Here is a 25,666-nt window from a genome sequence, read left to right on the forward strand (position 1 = left end):
GGAACTCTGGTGATGTAGTGGTTAGGCATTGGGCTGCAATATGCAAGGTCAGAAGTTCGAAATACCCAGCGGCTCTGAGGGAGAAAGATGAGGCTTTCTACTCCCCCCTGTAAAGCATGCAGGGGAAGGTCTACCATCTCTTACAGGACAGCATCACTCAGTGGAACTTTGGGTATTTTAAAATGACTATTTATAAGGTATAGATTTCAATGGCTATTAATTCCACATTCTTATAATATTAATTTAGCTCTTCGTGTTTTTTGTTTATTGTGCTGACCTAGCCGTATGGTGTTTCTTAAGTAAAAATCACTTTGGGGAATTTTATTTCTAATGACTTGTCATATATTTTGAAGCAATGTTATGCTCTACACAGCTCTTCAAGACTTGTTTTCAAAATTTAATATACCAACATAACGTTATCTAAGTGCTCTTGACCTACACTTTTACCTTGTTAAGGAGCCGTCCATTCGCTCTTTATACTGAGTGACTACCGGGAAGCTCACCCAGCAGCTTCAACTTACACGATGGCCCCTGTTGTCATTACTAGGTGCTGTCACGCTGGATCCAACTCAAGCAACTCTATGTGTGACAGAACCAAGCCACGCGACCCTGTGCCATCCTCACAATTGTTTTTATGTTCCAGCCCACTCTTGCAGCCACCGTATCAATTTATCTTGTCAAGAGCCCCCCTCCCCTTTATTTTTCATTGCCCCTCTACTTTACCAAGCACGATCTCCTTCTCCAGGGACTGGTCTCTCCTGGAAACATGTCCAGAGTTCATGAGATAAAGTGTTGCCATCCTTGCTTCCAAGGAGCTTTCTGGGAGCAGGTCTTCCAAGTCAGATTTGTTTATTCTTTTGGCAGTCCATGACGTTTTGAAGACCCTTTGCCAGCACCATATAATTCAAATGCATCGAGGCGTCTTTGGAATTACTTATTCAACGTCCAAGTTTCATGTGCATAGGAGGTGACTGAAAAGATCACGGCTTGGGTCAGGTGCCCCTTAGTCCTCAAAGTTACCTGCTTGCTTTTCAGCACTTTTAAGAGGTCTTGTACAACAGATTTAATACATCATTTGATCTCTTGACTACAGCTTCTGTAAGCATTGATTGTGGATCCAAGCAAGACAAAAATCCCTGACCACTTCAATTTTATCTCTACTTATCATGATGCTACTTAGGGGTCAAGTTGTGAGGAGTTTGTTTCTATTTTTACTTTGAGTTGTAAGCCATACTGAAAGTGATACACCACAAACTCAGTACCATCGAGTCAATTCTGTCTCATGGCGACCCTATAGGGCAGAGTAGAACTGCCCATGTACAGTTGCACGACTATAACCCTTTATAGGAGTAGAAAACCTCGTCTTTCTCCCGACTGAAGGCTGCAGATCACCCTGAGTTCAGGGGTGCAGAATTTACTTCGGTTGCTTGTAACTATTGTGTTCCTCTCAGTGCATTCCTCTCCATCAAAAAAAAAAAACGATAATATTATCTTCCTCTTTAGCCAAATTAATTTGTGTCAATGACGTCTCTTCCCCTTCCACCTCTGGTCATCTTCAAGGAATGTTTCTTTTTATGTTGCAACCTTTTCTTGGCTTTTTATATTAGTGATCGCATTCAATATGTGTCCTTTTGTGACAACTTATTTCGCACAGCAGAATGTCCTGCAGGCCATCCGTGTTAGGAGGTGTTCTCCGATGCATCTTCATTCCTTAGCATTGCACAGTATTCCACTGCACGTGCGTGTCATCGTTTGCTTAGCAATTCTTCCACTGATGGATATTTAGGTTATGTCAGTCTTTTTGCTGTGTGGCATTTCTTCCCCTAGGAGTCATATCAAGTAGTGCAATTGTCAAGTCATAGGATATTTCTACTTCCAATTTGTTTGAAGTGATGTATGTTAATAGTAAGGTGGTTAGTACAAGTGCCCAGGGTCTGTTAAGTAGTATGCACCAACAGAATGAATGTTAGTAATTATTATTCATGTGAGGAATTATTTTAAAACTGTAAATATGCAAACATCAACTATTATGCAGCATCTCATGACCCACAGATCATCACTATTGACACTACTTAGTTTTATTCTCTGTGTATTTGTGAAACAAAAATGAAATCTTACTCTTTCTGTCTATTATTCTGTAACCTGTAGTTTTTAGCTAATAAGAACATATAACACTTCCTTAAGTCTGGAATCTTGTCCAACACCATTTTTAAGAGCTGCGTGTAGTCCATTCAGTGAATTTGCCTCAATTTCTAGACAAGCACACTTGCTTTTATTGTGCTTTGAAGATTTCAGTGTTTCCATAGTTAAAGTTAGTAACAACCCTGCGTCGAACACATCTCTGGGCACCATTTTCCCAACAGGATATGCTCACTTTGTGTCTCTGCGTCAGACTTAATATTTAATATTTCAGACTTTTTTGTAATGCTATCACACACTTTATAGACCAGCATAGATTAACCATAACTTAAAAAAAATCATTTTATTGGGGGCTCATACAACTCTTATCACAATCCATACATCCATCCATGCATTGTGTCACACACATTTGTAAATTTGTTGCCATCATCATTGTCAAAACATTTGCTTTCTACATGAGCCCTTGGTAAACATAACTTTTATATGCACTGAGAAACCAAGAACATTGTAATATCTACTTTATTGTGGTGGTGTGACTCTGAAACGGTAACATCTGTGAAGTGTGCCTGGAATCACATTCTTATATAAATTGTGTCCATATTTTTCTATGTAAGTAATTTTTCAGTTTTCATCCTTATAGCAAAACCTTGGTGCTTTATTTCCTAACATTCATAGGCTTGGGATTGAAAACTTTGAAAAATATATATTAGCGTATTTGCCAAACGCCTTGCATGTTTTTCCTGTGAATTTACATTCACACCAATGTTGTGTGAGATTTTTCATTTAATCCAAACCTGCAAATCTCTGGTATTATAAATTTTAAGGATATGATTGATAGATTACATGTTTTATGTGCATATTCTTTATAATACTGAATATTTTATGTGCATATTCTTATTTATATTTATAATGACTATATCCTATCCTTGGCCTAGCTTTTTATTGATTTACAAGAACTCTTTATATAAGAAAGACCATACTAGATCTTTGTTGACATGCTCAGAAAACATTTGCATCGTATTTTCATTTTAGTACTACGCATTTTCATGGGCATATAAAACATGCAGTTCAACTCTAGTAAATATAGTAATTCTCAAGGATACTGTTAGAAAATTTTCACAAGTTTATTTTATAATCCACTATCATCTGAATTATTCATTCTACTGCCCACTGTCTCCGATGGATTTTAAAGTTCGGTAATGGCCGTTTGCCTCTGGAAGCAATCTTTCCTAATCTCATATTGTTTGTATTCCACAGATGCGTTAACTTTTTGAATCTCATTGAAAGAATGAACTAGATATTTTCTAGAATTTTCCCTTTTGGCAACAGTCTGTCTATTGAGAGGCACTTATTTGAGTCCTCATTATTTTTCTTTATTTGGGTAACTGAGGTTTTCTGGTATACTTTATTATTTCTAATTGCTCTTCCTTAGAGGAGAATGAACACTGAAATGAGTGCCCTTGTGCTCTTGTTCCGGCGCAGGTGAAGGGAGGAAGGAATCTTGAGTACTTCCTGGAAGTCTGTTTGCCTAGAGCAGGGAAGTTTCCCCTGTAGATACCTGGGGTGGACCAAACTGGAGGGAACTCCACTGTTCAGTGGAGGGAGCATTTTACCCATGTCAACTTGTGCATCTCAAGACTGCGGGTAGTCCTGCGCCTCTTTTTTAACTGACAGCAATGCACTCTGACTCTGACATGGTTTCACCCTTCATGCACCGTGGAGCATGCTGGCTGCAGGGAGTGCACCCTGGGCTGAGCCTTTCTGCCTGCCTCCCCTAAGGGCTGGCACGTCCTAAATGGAAATGGGAATTGGTGGCTCTCGTCTGTTCCCGTTCCCGTTCCCATTCCAGGTGATCTGACCCAAGGTTGTTCCAGAGGTTCTTTTAAGGTTCTCATTTACTGATGATCAGCTGATCAATCTCTCTTTATCTGTATTTTCCAAAGGGTAGGAACTGAAACCAGTTTAGATAGTGAATGGTTGAGGCATAAATAATATTGAATTGCACGCTGAGAGAGCTATTCCGTTGTCAGTGCTCCTTCAGTTCTCTGGGGGACCTGACGGAGGAAGTCTTGGAGCCTGCTGCTCATCCTTAGCATGCCTTTCACACCTGCTCTTTGCTGAGGGGTCACGGTAGCCCTGTGCATGTCACAATGTAACTGTGCACCATAGGGTTTTTAAATGATCATGTTTTCAGAAGTCGATTAGTAGGCCTTTCCCCCCACACCCCTCTGAGGTACATCTGAGTGGACTTAAAACTTTCAGGCAAATGCCTTAACTGTTTCTACCACCCAGGGAGGGGAACTCTGGCCATGCAGGGGGTTGAGCACTGAGCTGTTAACAGCAAGGTCAGAGGATCAGACTGTTCTCAAACCAAACTCACATCCACTGCCATCAAGTCATTCGTGGCTCCTGGTGCCCCTCTGGGACAGAGTAGGACAACTGACCTCACCCAGTGCCTAACTCACTCTGCTACCAGGCTTCTTCAGCCTACGCTACGGGGACCAGCCGCCCAGCCACACTCAGTGCCTTCAAGTCTGTTCTCACTCATAGCAATGCGATGGGACAGTGTGACCTTGTCCGACAGAGTGCAACTGCACTGTGGGTCCAAGCTGGGAAAGATCTACAGGAGCAGAAGTCAGCAGCTGGAGGGTTCCAACTGCTCCCTTTTGGGCCAGCAGCCTGACTCATAGAGCCCTCCCAGAGGAAAAGGGGACCCCACGTTCCAGTACGTCTTATGGAGACACGGATCAATCATTAGAGTGAGAGAGATCAACAGCAGGAAGCCCTAATGGTGTCCAGAGGATTCACAGCCATGACAAGATTATTAATCAGGGGGGGGGGGGGGGAAGGAAGATTTGTCACAAAATCAGGATTGGCGGCAGATCAATTCATTACCGGTGAGACTACAGAAGTGGAACAGGACCTTGATTGAAACTGCAATCGCAGATTAGAACGTGTACCAGATCATTCCGGGTCCCCTCAACCTTCTTGGTCAGGGTGTGACTCATGACCTTGCGGCCCCAGTACCACCCCCTCCCCCATTTCCATGAAGGGAACACGCCGGCAACTTCCTAAGGGTCGGACTATCCCTCCCTGGGCTGGCCAGGGAGTTGCTGCAAACATACTACACAAAGCTTTTTACATCGCTGGTCAGTGGTCAAAAAGAACTCAATGGAGACTGAATCTATGCGGGGGTTCAATGGCTTTAGGGCTCCCGTTGTAAGCGATCTCAAACTCTCAAGTCAAGCTCACTGTCACCTCATTGACTGAACCCAGCAGCTTCTCTGTGGCAGAAACACGAGGCATTTTGCTCCTATAAACATGTCCAGCCTCAGAAATCCAAAGGGTTCGTTCTGCTCGGTCCCATAGGGTCTCTAGGAGTCAGAACACCTTGTTTGCCTTCCCCAGACCTTCTGCTCAGAATTGAGGCACTAATACAAAATCCCTCTGCTGCTGTTAGGGAGAGGGAGGGCACTGGTGGTTCCCATAAATACTTGCAGTCCTGGAAACCCTCAGAGCTAGCAGTCCCACTCTGCTCTCTAGGATGCTGTGAGCTGCAATCACTTGGGTGGCAGTGGATATAGGTGGCACCCAACGAAAAGAAATCAACCACTGCAAACCCCGTGGAGCAGAATTAGGCAACCGATAAAAAAAAAACTAATTTTATTGGGGGCTTGTACAGCTCTTATCATAATCCATCCATCCGGGCTAGGGCTAGGAGAAAAAAAAATAATAAAAAAAACTAGAAAAAAAATCCATCCATCCATCCATTGTGACAAGCACATTTATACATTTGTTGCAATCATCATTTTAAAAAATTTTCTTCTACTTGAGCTCTTGGTATTAGCTTCTTATTTTTCCCCTTCCTCCCCCACCCTTCCTCCCTCATGAGCCCTTGATAATTTATAAAGTATTATTATTTTTTCATGTCTTACACTGACGTCTCCCTTCACTCACTTTTCTGTTGTCCATCTCCCCCAGGAGGGGGTTGTGGGTAGATCATTGTGATCGGTTCCCCCTATCTCCTCCCACCTCTCCCCTACCCTCCTGGTATGGCTACTCTCAGTATTGGTCCTGAGGGGTTTATCAGTCGTGAATTCCTTGTGTTTCCAGCTCTTATTTGTACCAGTGTACATGTTCTGGTCTAGCCAGATTTGTAAGGTAGAATTGGGGTCATGGTAGTGGGGAGAAGGAAGCATTAAAGAACTAGAGGAAAGTTGTATATTTCATCATCTCTACACTGCACCCTGACTGGCTTGTCTCCTCCCCACAACCCTTTTGTAAAGGGCTGTCCAGTTGCCTGCAGATGAGCTTTGGATCTCCTCTCCACACTCTCCCTCATTCACAATGATATGATTTTTGTTCCGGGTCTTTGACGCCTGATACCTGAGCCTAGAAAGCAACTGATTTTTTGTTTGTTTGCTGACCACCTAGTTTTATATGGTGGGGAGGAGAAGAGGCACAATTTAGGCTAAGAGCACTTGGTAAATAACTCCATCTACCTGGACTTGCATCACTTTGGTTTTTTCCCACATTATTTATTAAGATTTGCATTCTATTTATAGCAAATGATACTGACTTTCAAGAAAGGTATCTCCAAAGTAGCCTTTCAAGTGAATTTCTTATAAAAAAGATAATTCAATGAGAAACATTATATTGATAACAATACACCGATTTAACAAAATGCACAAAGATATCACCCAACACATGAAGTTGGGCAAAGGCATTGTATTTTCTTACCATCATTTGAATCTGTGGAAATTTCTGGAAATCCCCGATGAATGAATAGCACCCTTCTGGTTTTCCAGGAAAGATACAGATGTTCCCTTAGTTTCATATTTATTTTGGTAATTTCTATGTAAACTTGAGAGAAGAAAATTAAGTGTAAAATGTGGAGATCTAGAAGCTCGCGTTGTCATCTTGGCTTCGAATCACATCAACCTTTATTTTTAGAAGCTGCATAAGTAGAGTTAGAAGCTGCATAAGTAGAGTTGTGATGAAAATGTGAAATTTGGATGATGAAGTATCTTTGAATCTAAAATGGATTCTAATGTCATTAGAAGGCGCCTTTTCCCCCTCACTGTCACCCCATTCTCAACCTAAAGAGAGACATCTCTAGTCAAGAAACAAACTAAAGTCATGACCATACTGCTAATGTCTGTCGTGGTGATAATCATGGTATTTCTAGGACACTTGCTAGAGGCCAGCCGCCACATATGCATCATCATGTGTTCACCTCATCAGGATCCTAGGGGTGGGGGGTGGGGTGGGAGGCACAATTATTTCAGTTTGCAGATGAGCAAAACTGAAGCTCAGAGCGAGCATGAGGTTATCCAGGGAAACTGCAGCATCTGCAGAGGAATATAGTGTCGTGTCTCAACTAATATTCTCTACTCTCTCTAGGCTCTCATATCCATTGCAGTGGCTAACAGAACTCACACACAAAATTCATGATTCAAGGGTTGATTCAGGAAGTTATCCCATTGTAAAGCCACTGAGAAACTGAGGTTTGAGTGGTCTATCAGGACACGTTAAAAAGTGCTGTCAAGTTCTCTAATAAATGCTCAAGGACATATTGCTTTGCTATAAGTCTAGACCTGAAAGCATTCAGCTTAAGCTCTGTGGATCAGCAAACCCAGCTCCCTGAATTATGAGTCCAGAGGCAGCTCACTCTAGTGTGCTACACTGTGTCAGCAAGTCCAACTGCCCCAATTAAGTGCCCAGAGGCCTCCCACTCCCCAAGCCAGCCTCCTGCACAAAAGCACTCAGCTGTACTTTCTCCAGAGGTTGGGAAGTCCATCCCTGGTCCACGCTCTGTCTCCTGGTTTTGCTCTTGCTCCTTTTCTGAATCCAGGAAGTTTACTGCACAGGGATCTCAGGTCCAGAGGATGCTCTCTACTCCTGGCTCTTGCTGGTAATGAGATCCCTCCTCCTGCTTCTCAGAGGGCTAATTTTACACACAGCAGGATGACACTCCAGGGAGGCTTGTTTGAATTACTCACAGGTGAATCCTATCAGTATCTTTCCCCACCTTCTTAGGAGACCAACTCAGGGAAAGCTTGTTTGGTGAGAGTTAGAGACTTGGGCGAGATGAGCCACATGGGAGAGTTCACTGCACCTGCAAATAGCATCGTGAAGTGAAACCCATGGTCATCTAAACACAGCTGGGTATCAGGATGTCAGGATGGAGAACAGGTAAATCAATAGGTAGTGGTGTTATGGGTTTGCAGGGTGGAAATCCCTCCAAATTCAAAACTTTCTGAAAAAAGCTCAACTAACTACCATGGAATAGATTCTGACTCACAGTGACCTTGACAGAGCAGAACTGCCCCTGTGGGTTTCCAAGACTGTAGTTCTTTCTCCCTGTCATCTAGCTAATTCTGACATACAGCGCCGCCCTATAGGACAGGGTAGAACTGCTCTTGTGGGTTTCCAAGATGATAAATCTCTGCAGAGTAGAAAGCCTCACCTTTTCCTCACAGAGGAGCAGATCTTTCCGTTTCCAGCCCATTACATCACCACAGGAGCAGAAAGCCCCATCTTTCTCCCACCAACATTTTCTAGCGACTCCTTTATTAAGTACCGATAACTCATCAGGATGAGGGAGACTCTCAGTGCGCGGCCATAATGGTGTCCAAAGGACTCCTGGCCATGTGGCTAAGACCTTGACTGGGATGCATACATAACTGCAGATGAGCAAAGCCCACAGGATTGGGTCTGGGGCTTTTAAGACCTCGGCTACTTGATGGTAAGGCTTACAACAGGGCTGCCCTAGTTGCTGTGCCCGTAAATCGTTAGGAAGAGCCAGGCAAGTCCCCTGAGAGGGGCAAAGACTGCCCCCTCAGCCTGGTCATGGCAGGGGTAATCTACTTTCAAACACATTTGCCTGGGGCCATGCAGTTATGTTGCTGGTACTGGTCAGGAAAAACAAAAACAACCCTCAAATGAAAGACTGACTATCTCTCTATCTCTCTAAATATCTATCTATCTATCTATCTATCTATCTATCTATCTAATCTCTATATCTAATCTATAGCTCTATCTAAGGAACATTTGATTGGGGGCTCTTACAACTCTTGTAACAATCCATACATCAATTGTATGAAGCATATTTGTACATATTTTACCATCATTCTTTTCTAGACATTTATTTTCTATTGAGCTCTTGATATCAGCTCCTTTTTTCCCTCCCCACTCTTGTGACTGCTTGATAAATTATTACTATTTTCATATCTTACACCGACAGCTGTCTCCCTTCTAACATGGTTTCTGTTGTTCGTCCCCCTGAAGGGGTTTGTATGTGGTTATGTGTCGATCATTGTGATCAGTTCCCTCTTCATCCCCTCCTCTCCTTACCTTCCCCCTCCCTTTCTGGTATCACGATTCTTATTCCTGTTCCTGGATTCCACGTGTCATGAGCTTTTATCTCTTATCTGTACCTGTGTACATGCTCTCGTCTAGGCTGCAGTGAAAGGCAGGACTGGGGTCATGATAGTGGGGGTTGAGGAAACCTCAAGGAACCAGAGGAATATTATGTGTTTCTTCGCTGCTTACCGTGTCCTGGTTGACTCATCCCTTCCCTGTGACCCCTCTGTGAGGGGATGTCCCATGTCTACAGATGGGCTTTGAGTCTCTGTCCCAACTTCCCTCATTCTTAACAATATGGTTTTGTTGTTGTTTGTTAGTTGTGGGTCTTCTGATGCCTCTTACCCAAAGAAGCTATATTTATGTCAAGACTCGAAAAGAGTGAATAGCTCCCACTGTAAACAGGCCAAGTGCTTTACGATCTAGGATTGGGGGAAATGGTGGGAGAACAAGGTCAGAATGTGGGCGATTTAATAGCATTCTTTCAGAATAAGAAAGCACTTAATAGACAAAAAGTAGGTAAACGCATATACTAATTGAATAGTATAACTAAAAAGATTTGTGTGTGTACGTGTGTGTGTAGAGAGAGCATTGCATCCTATGAACACAGAAAAGACATTTTTATTAGCATTTGATCCACGTACAGATCAATAGTTCAATCGAATTAAGAAGAGTTGTGTAATCATCACCACCATCAACGTTAGAACATTTTCTTCTTTCATTTTTTAACCACTTTTTATTATCGGTTAGGATTTAATACATATATCGTATAATTCCAAATTTCAACTATGTCCAAAAGAATGTACAATTGCTACCACACTCAGGTCAGGTCCAGCCTGCATCATAGGGGTGGGGGGAATCTACTGACAAAGTTGTAATTGTTCAGGTCAGATTTATGCCTTTGTTCTTCTGCACTCCTCTCTCCCAATTACTCAGTCTAGTGACCCCTTTCCCCCCATCCCTCGATTTTAGATAGGGGGAGTTCATTGTCTCCTTTCCTGTTCTCATTGTTCTTAGCTTCCCATTACCTCCCGTGTCCTGAAATACTTATTAATCTAGTTACTGTCTCTGGATTTCATATCCAGAAAATCATCCAAAACACAACAAAATCAATGGCAGTGACAAAATAAAAACAGAGAAAAACTTCAATCAAAAGGAAAGTGGAGGATATTAAAAAGAGGAATAATTTAAAAATGGGTCTTAAGGGAGTTCAAATGATAAGGTGTTACATTTTAATTTAACTACATCTCCCATAGCCAACTTTACAATATTTTTGGTTTGATGGCAAGGTGATTCACATCCCTGACCTGTGGTCACAGAAGGTTCACCACAGGCTTAATGTGGGGACCCTGCAAATGGATGTTTGGCTTGCACTGTCACCCATAGCCTTCTGCAAACCAGGTGTTCAGAATTTAAGTGCCGATACTGTTCCCCTTATATAGATTTGGATTTTATTATTTATAATTTTTAGATCAGACATGCTAGTGTGCCTCTTCCATGTGGACTTAGTTGATGCCTCAGATGGCTGCTGTTTTGAAGACAAGCCTTTAAAACCCCAGGAGATATTCTTTCTGATACCTGGCATGTTAGGCTATGCGTTAGTCTGGGTTGACTAGAGAAACAAATCCAGGGACACTCATATATGATAAGAAGGAGCTTTATAGACCCAGAACAAAAAAAAATCATATCAATGTGAATAAGGGAGAGCATGGAGTGGAGGCCCAAAGCCCATCTGTAGACAATTGGACATCCCCTTAGAGACAGGTCACTAGGAAAACACAAGCCAGTCGGGTGCAGTATAGCACCGATGAAACACACAACTAGTTCTTTAATGCTTCCTCCTCCCCACAATCATGACCCCAGTTCTACCTTACAAATCTGGGTAGACCAGGGCATGTACATGGGTACAGATAAGAGCTATAAACATAGGGAATCCAGGACAGATAAATCCCTCAGGACCAATCATGAGAGTAGCGATAACAGGAGAAGGGGAAGGTGGGTGGAGAAAGGAGGACCTGATCACAATGACCTACATAAAATCCCCTCCCAGGGGGATGGACAACAGAAAAGTGAGTGAAGGGAGACAGTGGTCAGTGTAAGACATAAAAACAAATTTATAAATAATCAAAGTTTTACAAGGGAAGGAGGGTGGGGGAGGGAGGGAAAAAAATGAGGAGCCAATACCGAGGACTCAAGCAGAAAGAAAATATTTTGAAAATGATGGTGGCAACAAATGTATAAATGTGCTTGACACAATGGATGGATGTATGGAATGTGATAAGAGCTGTATGAGCCCCAATAAAATGATTTTTTAAAAACCTTTATATCAAAGAGTAATTGTATATTAAGAAAACATCTCAGCCCAGTTCAGATCAAGTCCATAAGTCTGATAGTAACTCATTTAGTCTGATACCAGTCTATAAATTCCTGTTCAGACTCATGTAACACATGCAATGATGCCGAATGCAAGAAGATCATAGGCCAGTGGGTGGAAAGTCTTGTAGATCCAGTGGTGGGGAAGCATCTCCTGGGCTCTGGCTGCCATCAGCATGACTCCATGTGACGTGTCAACAGGAAGGTGAAGCAGCGAGTGTGTGTCCAGCCTCCAGGGGGAAGACAGAAGTTCTCAGAATCCTCAGGAGAAAGCCATGCCCACACAGAGGCATTGTTGACTATGACCTGATTGACAGTCTAGACTCCACCCTTTCACTCAAGTTGACAGGAGATTATGTAATGGCCACACCTGGGTACCATCTGATTTCTTCACCACACTACTCTGATCTCTTTATGAAGATGAATATCAAGCAGGGTCCTGCCATAAGAACTAATTGTTTTTAGATCAGAGTGATGATTACCTGCGTGCTCTAAATTCATTCATATAGCTATAGTTTATATATGGCTCTGATTCACTTTAGAGACATCATTATCATTTTATTGGAGGACATTATACGTCATTCCCATGGGGCATAAGGCAATTCTTTTGATAGTATTAATTTATCCAATGGCATAGAATTTAAAACACAGTTGAGAAAGGAAATTATACATGTATAGGCTGACTTTTCAGACTGCGCTACCTTAATTTTTGTACAGATTAAAAGCTTCAGTGATTGGACACTATTTACAAGAGCAATGAGGTATGCAGATAGAGCAAAACTTTTAGTACCTCTCCTTGACAAGGGTAGAACCATGCCTTCTAGACTAACCTATGTCCTAATAAAGCAAAGCGAGCACAAAAACGAGAAACATATGGTAGCCTTGGACCACCATTCACTGGACACCCTCAAAGCAAGAGATCCTAACCAAAGTCCAACAACCACCCAATTCGTAACCTTGGGATAGTAGCCATTTGCTGCTTCTTACACTAGGACTCAGCCTTAAGTCCAAGGCAGTATTTCAAGTTCTTGAGTCTGCCTCAGTTGAGTTCAAGGTCAAGCTCATTTCACGAAGTGGGGCTTCCAAATCGTCTCCTTCTAGTGTGGCATATGAAGGCTGTTGTGTGCCTCCTAATGACAGCGTCTAAAGTCCCAGTTGTCTATAGTATGCAGCCTGGGTCACTGAGGGCTGGATAGAAACTTGGTCAAAAGTGTCCAATTGGGAACATAATATTGGGATCTGTATGAGTGACGTTAAGTGCCTTTTTCCTAATGTCAGGTTGCCCCACCAATTTACCCACCAACAGAAATGCCTTCGAGACAGACCAGCCTCACCCCATTGACTTGAATTTTTAGTAAGGTTTACTTTTCAAGTGTAGGATTGTCTGCTGATTTGGGGTGACCATAATGCTATATCACAGAAACTTACTGGTTTCTCACCTACCCCCTGCCCCATCTTGAGACAGTGACCCCAAGTGAGGTGAGATCTCTTCTGTTGTAGTGGTTTTTAAGATAGCCCAATAAGGAGGTGATATATGGTTCTTGGGCTCTAGGCAGACTCGCTACCTTGTTGCTTGGGAGACAGGATTAGAAGATTACATGACCGGAGAGCAGAAGCCTGCCTGTGCTGGTGTTTATCCTGATAATGGTGGATGCATACAATGTTTGTCCTTTGGGAATTCACAAATTCATTCAGCAGAATGGTTTCCAGGTCCACCCACGTCATGTGGTGTTTCATGGTTTCTTTGCTGTTTTTCAAGGAGGCATAGAATTCCATTGTGTGTATGTATCAGAGTTTCTTTATCCATTCTTCGACTGATGGACTTTTGGGCTATTGGAAAGCATATGTCTGTGTTCTGTCTCTTACTTCTTCGGGGTGTATGCCCAGAGGAAGTATTGCAGGGTTGTACAGTATTTCTATTCCCAATTGTTTTAGGTTGCACCCTATTGTTTTCTACAAAGGTTATACATGCTTATAAGCCTACCGACACTGTATAAGAGAACCAGTCTCTCTGAACCCTCTCCAGCATTTGCTGTTTTCTGCTTTTCTGAATTGGGCTACTGTGGCAGGTGTAAGATCATCGCATCATTGTTTTGATTTTCATCTCCTGAATGGCTAGTGATCAAGAGTATTTTCTCCACGGTGAATTGTCTGTTCAAGTCTTTTGCCCACCTTGTAACCAGATCTTTTTTCTCTTGAGGTGTTTCAGAATTCTGTAAATTTTTAATAATTAGTCCTTAGTTGTGTTAGTCTGGGTTGACTAGAGAAACAAACTCATAGACACTCATAATGTGTGTAAGAGAGAACTTTATATCAAAGAGCAATTGTACATTAGAAAAACATCTCAGCTCAATCCAGATCAAGTCCATAAGTCCATGATTACCCCATATGTTAATACTAGTCCATAAATTCCTCTTTAGATTCACACAGCCATGCAATGATGCTGAATGCAGGAAGATCACAGGCCAGTGGGCGGATCCAGTGGTGGTGGAAGCATCTCACTGCTGGCGTGGTCTCCACATGGCTCTTCCAGCGCCAGGGGCTCTGGCTCTATCAGTGTAACTCCATGTGGCTTATCAGCAGGAATGTCTCACAGGCAGCCGAGGTAGAGAGAGTGTGTGTGTGTGTGGCCTCCAGTTAGCTATCTCCATAGTGCCTCCAAATGAGGTAATCAAGATGTGACTCGATTGACAGGCTAAACTCCACCCCTTCTGAGGTTGACAGGAGACTCTGTAACTGCCACATTTGTCCATTATGTCATTGTTACATTTTTCCCCAAATTATGGGCTCTTGTTTTACTCTTTTGATGCAATATTTTGATGTGCATAAGTGTTTTTGATGTGCGCACGTGTAGGTCTCAATCTATTTTATCTTCCATTATGTATGCTTCCTTTATTACATGTTGTAGTATATTTATGCTCTGTATTAGGCTCCTTAAGTTTGTCCCAATTTTCTCATTGATGATCCTTATAGCTCTGGGGCTTACAATTAGGCTTCTAATATGTCTTGAGTTTATTTTTGTACATGAGGCAAGGTATGGGGCATGTTTTGTTATTCTGCAGATAAAGATCCATATTTTTCTAGAACCATTTGCTGAAGAGGGTTTTTTTTTCTATTTAATTTTGTTTATCCTTTGTTGAAAATCAACCACCTATAAGTGGATGTTTTTATCTCTGGGTTTTCTATTCTGTTCCATTTGTCTATGTATTTCTCACTGTGCCAAGACCAGGTTGCTTTGACTATGGAGGCTGTGTAAATTGGTTTTGAGGTTGAGTAATGCAAGGCCTCCTACTTTGTTTCTCTTTTTAATGAATTCTTTGCTTCTCCTGGGTCTCTTCCCTCTCCAAATGAAGTTTGTAATTAGTATTTCCAGTTCATTAAACAAGGAAGTTTGGGTTTGGATCAGAAATGTATTTGTAGATGGCTTTAGGTAGTATTGACATTTTCACAATATTGGGTTTTTCTATCCATGAACATAGGATATTATTCTATTTGTGTGAGTCTATTTTGGTATCTTGTAATAATGTTCTGTAGTTTTCTTTGCACAAGTGTGTGTATGTACAAGTTAGATTTATTCCGAAGCATTTATTTTTTGTGTGTGGCTATTGTAAATGGCATTATTTTCTTCATGTTTATAGGAATCTAATTGATTTCTGCTTGTTAATCTTGTATCCCGCTACTTTACCAAACCTTTCAATTGTTTCCAACAGTCTTTTCAGTAGTCCTTGGGGTTCTCTTTATATAAAATGATATCATCCGCAAATAACAAGAGCTCCAGTTCTTCTTTACCCAATTGTATTCTCTTAATTTCTTTCTTTTGCCTAAGGATTGTAGTTTAGATTTCTAGAATGTTATTGGTTAAGTATGGCAACATTCCCTTGGTTTCAGTCTTGGGGAAAATGTTTTCAGGTCTCCGCCCCCCGCTTTAAGTTTGATATTGGCATTGGATTTTTGTATATGGCCTTTATTATGTTGAAGAATTTTCCTTATATTCCTGCTTGATTGAATGTTCCATCAGAAAAAAATGGGATTTAGATATTGTAAGATGGTTTTCCTGCATCTATTGCTATGATAATGTCATTCTTATTCTTTGTCTTATTTATGTGGTGGATTGCACTGATTGTTTTTCAAGTGCTAAACCATCCTTTCATCCCTGGTATGAATCACACTTGGTTATGGTGAATGATTTCTTTGATATATTGTTGGATTCTATCGGCCAGACTTTTGTTGAGAATTTTTACATCTATGTTCATGAGGGAATATGGGTCAGTATTTTTTTTTGGTGGGAGGAAGGTGTGGATCTTTGCATGGTTTTGGATAAGGGTTATATTTACTTCATAGAATGAGTTTGGGAGTTTGCTGTCCCTTTCTATATTTTGGAATAGTCTGGGTAGAATTTGTGACAGCTCTTCATAGACCCCCCCCCCATGTCCTTAGAATGGTTGCAAGAATGTATAGTGCGCATGCCTACAAAAACAAGCAAAATTTTAAAAGCAGAACAAAAATTATTAACATATTTTAGAAGGTAGAATTTTTTTAGACCCCCTCTCATCCTAATCAACAAAATAATATCAAGTAGAGAGTCATAAAATTTGTCTTGTTCCCTTGTCTCCCTTTAGGTTTAAGCTACTGAGTCAGGAGGAAGGCGAGTACTTCAATGTTCCTGTACCACCGGAAGGAAGTGAGGGCAATGAGGAGCTACGGCAGAAATTTGAGGTGAGATTATTGCTTTCTGTGCCAGTGGGAAACCTTTGAGGCTGCATCTGTGCTATTCCCCTGATTTGGGTGCCATAGTTTTCATGACTCTGCGCTTTTGTAATGTTGTTTCATCCCCTACTCCTTCGACTCCATCCGTAGCCCAGAGAACTCTTACTCATTCTTCAAGACCCCAGTTAAGTGTTACCTGCCATGTGACTTTATTCCTAAATCCTTTTCATCCTTTATATTTCAACATTATCTCTTAAAGGCTCATTATCCCTCCAGGTAGTTTGGTGGTATCTTGAACTGGAGTGATAGTAGAGTGGATTTTAAAAAGTAGATTAATAATGTATTCTAGAGACTGAGTCAACCAGGCTTGCTGACAAATTGAATCTGTATGTGAATTTGTCAGCAGGATGATACTATGTTGTTAACAAATGAATCAATTGTGTTGCTGACTCCATGCAGTATCTTTTGGGTGGGACAATAATTCTATGAAATGGATGGGCATTGGCTCTGGCCTTGGGCTGGAGTGCTGGTTCTATTTTTCTCGTGGATAAGTTCCTTCCTTTCTCAAGGGAGAAAAACAAACTATTTTCATCTGAGAATAGCATTTGTGTAGTACACATCCTAGATTTATAAAGAAATTGGGGGAAGTTGGGCGTGAGAGCTTTCCATTGTATATGCATCGCATGTTTTAAAGTAGTTTTGTAAAAGAAAAACACATTAGTTTGCTCACACAAACTCAATACACTGAATCTAGTGGGAAATCATCAGTTCTAAATAAGCAATTATGGCCTGCTGACTGAAAAATGCATAACATAGAGTAGTTAAAATGAAATCAATTATTATTGTTATTCATCAAACAATCACACAAGCAAATAAAAAAAAAACCAGCATGACCATGCAAGCCTATGAAAGAGAGCTCTATGAGTCCATGAGAGCATATAGACAGACACGCCCTGGCTATGAGCAACTCCGACTGGCCCTTTAATATTTTGTAAATTTGTCCTCACTCTGAAACCATTAAATCAATCCCCACTGTCAAATTCTTCATCACAATTGCCATTTCTTGCTGCACATGAAGCTTTTAAATCACTCAGACAGCTTTGAGCTTTTTTCTTGCACTAATGCAAAATAAGAACCAGATACACCTGTTCTCACTAACTGCCTTTTTTTTTTTTTTTTTACTTTTTTATTGTGATTTGGGTGCAAGTTTACAGAGAACATTGATTTTCCAGTCAGTGGTTCATTCATGTCTTGTGACGCCGATTGTCGTACTCACAATGTAATAGCACTCTCCCTACTTCCTGTCTGTTTTCACTGTCCTTCTTTCCTGTCCCTGCTAGCCCTTGAACTTGATCCCTGGGCAAATGCTGCCCTTTGATCTCTGTGGTTGATGGCTCTAAGGGGTGTGTCCTTCCTCAGTGCTATTGTTCACCCTACATTGTTGTTGTTGTTGTTATTGTTCTAGCTAGGTGCTGTTGAGTTGGTTCTGACTCATTATGACCCTGTTTAAAACAGTACAAAATACTACCTGGTCCTGAACCATCTTTTCAACAGTTCTTACATATGAGCCCACTGTGTCAATCCACCTTGTTGAGGAGTCTTCCTGTTTTTCTCAGATTCTCTACTTCACCAAGCATGAGGGCCTAATCTACAGGGATAGGGCTCTCCTGATAACATATCTAAAGTACATGTGATAAAGTCTCGCCATCCTTGCTTCCAAGGAGCATTCTGGTTGTACTTCTTCCAAGACAGATTTGTTTATTCTTTTGGCAGTCCATGGTACTTTCCATATCCTTTGCCGGGCACAATAATTCAAAAGCATTAATTCTTCTTCAGACTTCCCTAATCACTGTCCAACTTTCACATGCATATTACTCACCCCAAAACTTACTGCCTTCTAGTCAATGCCAACTCATAGTGACCTATCTATGTAAAGTGAATGAAAATTCCATGAGTTTGGTCCTCAAAGTAACTTCCTTGCTTTCTAACACCATAACGAGGTCTTGTGCAATGGATTTACCTATCATCTGCTTTCTTGACTGCTGTTTCCATGGGCCTTGATTGTGAATCCAAGCAAGACTAAATCATTGACAAAGATTTTGGTCTTCTTTACATTGAGTTGCAATCCACACTGAAGGTTACAATCCTTCATCAGCAAGTGTTTGAAGTCCTCCTCACTTTCAACAACAAAAGTGGTATCATTGGCATAGCATGGGTTGTTAATAAGCCGTCCTCCAGTCCTGATGCCACATTCTTCTTCCTATAATCCAGCTTCTCTTTATTGTTTATTTGCTCAGCCCATAGATTGAATTAACATGGTGCAAGAACACAGCCCTGACACACACCTTTCTTGCTTTTAAACCATGTAGTATTTCCTTGTTCTGTTCACACAACTACCTCTTGATCCATGTACAGATTCCACATGAGCACAATGAAGTGTTCTGGAATTCTTATTTTTCTCAAAGCTATCCATAGTGTATTATGATCCACAGAGTCGCATGTCTTGGCATAGTCAATACAACACAAATACACATCTTTCTGGTATTCTCTGCTTTCAGCCAAGATCCATCTGACATCAGCAGTGATATTCCTTGTTCCAGGGCCTCTTCGGAATCCAGCCTGCACCTCTGGCAGGTCCCTGCCAATGTACTGCTACAACGATTATTGGATAATATTCAGAAAAATTTCCCTTGCCTGGGATACTAATGATATTATTTCATAATTTGAGCGTGATAGTGCTCTATAATTTGAGCATTCTTTCTTTGGAATGGGTGCAGATATGGCTTTCTTCCAGCCAGTTGGCCAAGTAGCTGTTTTCCAAATTTCCTGGCATAAGTGAGTGAATGCTTCCAGTGCTTCATCTTGTTGAAACATTTCAATTGATATTCTATCAGTTCCTGGGGTCTTGTTTTTGGCTAATGCCTTTGGTGTAGCTTGGACTTCTTCCTTCAGTACCATTGGTTCTTGATCGTATGCAACCTCCCGAAATGGAATGATGACTAGTTCTTCTTGGTGCAGTGACTCCGTGTATCCTTTCCATCTTCTTTTGATGTTTCCTGCATCATTCCATATTGTGTCCATAGAATCGTTCAGTATTGTAACTGGAGGCTTGATTTCCACCCCCCCCCCCATCTTTAGCTTTCAGTTTAAGATATACTGAGGACGCTCTTCCTTTTTGACTTCTGGCTCTAGGTATTTGCACACTTCATTAGCTCATTTGGCTTTGTCTTTTTAAGCTGCCCTTTGGAACTTCCTGTTCATCTCTGGCTTCATCCTTGTTTCCCTTTTCCTTAGCTACTCTAAATTAAGAGCAAGTTTCAGAATCTCTTCTATCATCCATGTCAACATCTTCTTTCTTGCCTATCTTTGAACTGCTCTTATGCTTATTTTGTGTTTTATATTCCAGCTCATCATCTCTTCTGTCATCAATGCATCAAAAATCTGCTCTTGAGATGACTCAGGTGGGATGTACTCAAGGTCATCTTTTGACTTGTGAATTTTAATTTTCTTCAGCTTCAACCTGCACTTACACAGGGATTAGTGGTGTGTTCCACAGTTGGCTTTAGGCCTGGTTTCAGCTGATATTGAGCTTCTCCATCATTTCCCCCTACAGATGTTGTCAATGTGGATTCTATTTGGACAAGTCCACGTGTATAGTCACCTTTTGTGTTGTTGAAAAATGGCATTTGTGATGAAGAAGTCATTAGTCTTACAAAATTCTATCATGTAGTATCCAGCTTCATTTCTACCACCAAGGCCATATTTCCCAGCTTCTGCTTCTTTCTCTTCGTTTTCCACTTTTGCATTCCAATCGTCAATAATTATCAATGCATCTTGCTTGCATTTCTGACCAGTTTCAAACTGAAGACCTCAGTAAAATTCTTCAATTTCTATATCACCAGCTTGAGGGGTTGATGCATCAATTTGAATAACCGTTGTATTGATGGAATTTCCTTGTATGGTTATATATTCTCTTATCACATACAGCATTGTATTTAAAGATAGACCTTGAAATGTCCTTGTTGATGATGCATGCAACACGGTTCCTCTTGACTCTGTCCTTCTTGTCATAGTTAACCTGACGCAGAATATCCAACACCAGTTCTTGTCAGCTCCCTTAAGCTGAGACTATCCATCTTTATGTGTCCCATTTATTTTTGAGGATTCAAATTTTCCTAGATTCATACTTGACACCTTTTAAGTTCCAGTTGAGTTCTGTAGCTGTTTCTTTTCATTTTGAGTCATACCCTATCAGCAAATGAAGTTCACGAAGGCTTTACTCCAGAAGGATCATCTCCATTCGCATCATTCTGCGACGGCCACGTTGAGAAGGCAGCTCCTCCTTAGTTATATTTCGAGTGCCCACTGACCTGCAGGGCTCATCTCCTGGCACTCTCTCTGCCAATGTTCTGCTGCTAGTCACGAGGCTTCCAGTAGCTGACAATGGTCCACTGCTATCCTTAAGGAGTTCAGTCGTTCCTTCCCCTGAAGTGGGCAGCCTAGTCCCTCTTCACATTCTCTTCTCAGTCTGGAATCTCTGCGGATATCTGTTCAGTCTGGGTGACCCTGCTGGCATTTGACACACCAATGACATAGCTTCCAGCATCGCGGCAACACATATGCCACCACGGCGCAACAAACTGGCACACAGGTGGCCTATGTACCCCCTGGACTACTTCTGATTTGGCTTAAAATAGAGTCAAGGGTAAGTGCAGTTTCAGGCCTGAAGGACCGGTAGGGCTATCGTCTTGTGCAGGTGTGGGATGAGGAATGATGTATGTGTTCCGCTAGTCCCTATCAGCCTAATAAATGTGGTCTTTTTCATGATAGCTTTTGTTCTGTTATACATTTTTCTCTCACTCCATCCAGGATCGTCTAAAGGATCCCTTTCAAAAGAGTGGTCTATATACAAATTCTTAAAGACATAGTGAGTAGCATCTCATTTGCAACCCAGGGCCTGCCTGTAACAAGTAAATACATACAACCTTCTTCTGGGAGGACAAGGAAGGTACCATCGAGGAAAGAACTTTGGGAGTTAAACAAATCAGAAAGGAGAAAGAGCCTTTCATTCAGCTAGAATCCTAGAATCACATGTGCCAGGGCCCTATGATGGGCAGTTAGCTCACCATCAACTAGGTGGGACAGAAAGAACACTAGGTTAGGAAGAGTACAGGGAGCCAAGAGGTAAGATTGGACAAGGAGTGGGTGCAAGCAGAAGTGCAGGGTCAGCTGGTCTGGCCTTGGCAAGTATTTTTTAACATTTTCCTGAGAACCATGTTACATTCCCCCCTCAGTTTGCGAGAAGTCACACGTCAGTATTCCCAGGTCTCTTCTCTTGAGCCCGTGTCCTCCAGATAGCCTGCAGTACAGTGACAGTTCTGACCCAGCAGGACCTCCTTTCCTGGGAACAAACCGAATGAATAGGTTGACCCTGGGTTTATAAAATCAACAACTGAAGGGCATCCCCCCACAGCTCGAAGGTCTAGATCCCAGTAAGAAGATAAAGAAACTTCCCTTCCCAGTAGAGCTGAGAACCGAATGCTGCTTCGTACGAACAAGGCCAGGAAGGCGGCTCTCCCAAAGCACATCCCCCATCTCTTTCTGCAAGTTGCTGATGAAGTGGCTATTTGGGTGCTGCGTTCAAAAATGTACTATTATGTAGGAGAAACCATATTTATATTTTCTTGTATAATACAAGGTCTCAGTTGGGCAAAATGATTTCTTCTGTCCTGGGGCAGACGGGGCGACAATTCAGAACACCAAGGAAAACACTTCCTACACGCAGAGAGCATTTGTCTGGGCCAGCTTTTGACTTGAAGGACAGGATTGCTTTTTTCTCCATGCCACACAAGATATCCCTTTATTTCTAGCAAAGAACCTGCACACGCTTGTTTATGCCTGACTTATAATCACTCCGTACCACGGTTGTTGATTGAAAAGAGGTTTCCCACAGACTGAAAATTGTGCTCAGACGCACTGAAGGATTTCAGTTGACCTTGAACGTGAGAAATGTAATCCCTGCGCAATAACCAATTAGCGCCCAGAATGACTCAGAAATTACTTTGAAGCCTCTTATCTGAAAAAATTCTGAGTGAAGGTAAAATTGAGCTGCTGGAATTTCATGGTAAGGTGAGCTTGATGCAGCTACCAGACGTGGTGGCAGCAGCAGGTCAGCTGTGGCCTTGTTTGAGGTTTGCATTCATGCCTGGCACTTGCTGAAGGGCCAGGAAGTGCAAGATTCCTTTGCGGATGACTCAGAACGAGGTTTCTGACAAACCTGGAATTCATTTATTTAACGAAGTGTTTCTTATGCATCCTTAATTATGCGAGTTGCCTTATAAATATTAGCACAGCTAATTTAACCCTATAATTCTAAATGGTAGGCACCATGAATGCCCCCACCCTCCTTGCTTTCATATCTATTCAGATGAGATCACTGAGGCTCAGAGAGGTCCAATAATTTTTCAAGATGCCAAAACTGGTCGCTGTGCTGGTCTCAGTCTCCCCAAACAGATTCTAAATATTCTAAGGTGAGTCATTTATTTGAAAGGTGATCGCAGAAAGCACCAGAGAGAGGGAAGGAGAGGCAGGGAAGGGAAGACAAGGATGGGAACTTGGGAAAGTTAGTTTCTCAAGCAAGTTATCCCTGTGGCCAGCTGAGTTCTAATCCTCCTGGGGAAGTCCAAGAGTCAGTGTCTGAATACGAGTCTTAGAATCTCTCCAGCCAAGAGACAGGGAAAGTGGGTTAGCATCTACCAGGTCTCCTTCTAGCAGTCGCAGAGGTACAAAGAGTCTGTCTGGCTGCTAACTGAGGTTTGGGTCTACCCTGGAAGCTGTGGAAGGAAAGCCTGGTGACCTACTTCTGAAAACTCAGGCATCGACAGCCCCAGAGAGCACAGTTCCTACCTGACACATCCGGGGCTGCCACTGGTCACAGGTGACCCGACAGCAAGTCTTCTTCCTCCCTCCGTCAGCAGCGGAAGGAGCCCCGGTGGCGCCGTGGATGAAGTGCCGGGCTGCAGCTTAAATGCACCAGCGACTCCACAGGAGAAAGATGAGCATGTCTGCTCCTGTGAAGATTCCGCGTGACAAACCCTGGGGCACAGCTCTACTCTGTCCCGTAGGGTCAGGAATCAGCTTGCTGGCTCTGGGTCAGTGGGTCAGAGGAACTGACTTGCTGTTGGTGTCCATTTGCTCTGTGTGTGGATGGTATTTCTCCCACGATGAAACACTGACCCACGGGCAGAGAGCCTCGGGTGTAGAGGGATGAGGGCCACGGGGTCGTGGTGGGCTCTGGTAGCTTGGCCTTGGTAGGGTCGAATGCATTCTCTAGCACCAGATTGCCTGGATAGGAATCCCAGGTCTGTCCCTTCCCTGCTGAGTGATGGTGAACGAGTTACCCCAGCTCTCTGAGCCTGCGATTCGTCGTGTGTAAAATGGAGATGGTGAGAATTAAACAAGGCGATGCATTTATAACCATGCCTGCTGTGTTTGGCGCATCCGAGGTGTGCTGACTTAATTAAGGTTGTCTGCTTTACCTCTCTGGTTTTTAATATCCATTGCAAGGATGCACAGAACTCAAAGACAAAGTTCATGATTAAAGGGCTTATTAAGGAAGGTAATACGTGGCAATGCCAGTGAGAAATGCTCAGGTTTAGTTGTCTTTCTGCACATGTTATGGGGTTCTCTCAAGTCTGCTCCTAATTGTCCAAAGGGTATACCACTCTGCTATAAGCCTCCCCCCAGAGGCACTCTGCTTAAGCTCCCTGGGTCAGCAAGCCCATCTCCTTGAATTAAGTGTCCAGAAACACTCCGCTGCACTAAGCCTCAGCCCAAAGGCACTCCTCTCCACTTCCATGGGTCAGCAAGTCCAACTTTTCCAATTAAGTGCCAGAGGCACCCACTCCACAAGTCAGCCCCTCGCTCAAAAGCACTCAGCTGCATGTGCTCTGTGAGTTGGGAAGTCCATCGCTGTTTTGTGTGCTGGCTCCTGGTTCTGCTCCTGCACAGCTGATGGGATAGCTGTCTTCTGCATACCAAAGGTTCAGCATATAGGAGTCTCAGTTCAGGAGGGTGTGCTCCACTTCTGGCTCTTGCTAGGAATGAGATCGCTCCTCCTGCTTCTCCGAGGGCTCACTTTATACACAGCAGGATGGCATCCGGGGGGGGGGGTGTCCCAGTTTACAGTTATTCAGAGGTGAATCCTATTCACCGTTTTTCTTACAAGACTCATGCAGGGACAGGTTGTTTGGTAGGAGTTGGAGAGTTTGGCTAGAAGAGTCATGTGAAATAATTCACCTAGTGTCCCTGCACTAGGTGCTAGTATTATTGTTGTTGCTATTGTTGTCATTGTCATGATCCACTCTCCCTTTGAAATAAGTAGAGTGCAGGCCTGGCTCCTTCGAAGTTTGAAGGTGCTGCTTGTGGGAAGAACCTATGGGGGTGCCTTTGCAGTGAGGGTCTTCTGCTTCCGCTGAGGAGCTGGGAATCCCTGCAGGAACTGCTTGTCGGGTAGGGTCACTTAAGACAGGTATTGAAGCCGGAGAGGCATTCTTCCTCACGGCCATCAAGTCAATGCTGACTCATAGTGACCCTGCAGGTCCGAGTGGAACCGCACCCGTGGGTTTCTGAGATGGTAAATCTTTATGGGAATAGAAAGCCTCCTCTTTCTTCCATGGGGCAGCTGGTGCTTTCCTGTGGCTGACCTTGCAGTGCGCAGCCCAATTCGAATCTCGCTATCCGACCTGGGCTCGTCATCTGAAATGGGGGCCCGGTGCCTGGCTGCAGAGGTGTGTTTGCTGTCCCCTAATGTTCTCTGGAGAGGGGTTGGCTCAGATGTGCAATCTCTGCTTTCTCTTTGAGCACCCCGTTCCAGGGCTCAGAATTGCACACATGAAAAGGCAGCCGTTACGATGTTCCTGTTTCTAAAGGACAATTCCACCCCAGCAAGATAAAAGGAGGATTTGTAATTTGGGTCTCCTTTGAAAAAGGTTCACTCCTTCATCGTTGTTACACTGCACCCTGACTGGCCCATCTCCTCCCTGTGACCCTTCTGTAAGGGGATGTCCAATTGCCTACAGAT

The 25,666-nt window shown here is 42.7% G+C and overlaps 1 protein-coding gene across 2 annotated transcripts in view; it reads left to right on the plus strand.

Moving 5' to 3' along the window:
* Positions 1 to 25,666, plus strand: part of PRKCB (protein kinase C beta) — a 437,527-nt gene that overhangs the window by 288,806 nt on the left and 123,055 nt on the right. For both annotated transcript variants that reach the window (XM_075564623.1, XM_075564622.1), the window contains exon 8: positions 16,497 to 16,593. In XM_075564623.1, coding sequence (XP_075420738.1) covers positions 16,497 to 16,593 — 97 coding nt within the window. The remainder of the gene's footprint in view (positions 1 to 16,496; positions 16,594 to 25,666) is intronic.

Source organism: Tenrec ecaudatus, chromosome 12 (genome assembly GCF_050624435.1).
Source record: "Tenrec ecaudatus isolate mTenEca1 chromosome 12, mTenEca1.hap1, whole genome shotgun sequence".
Classification (NCBI taxonomy): Eukaryota; Metazoa; Chordata; class Mammalia; order Afrosoricida; family Tenrecidae; genus Tenrec; species Tenrec ecaudatus.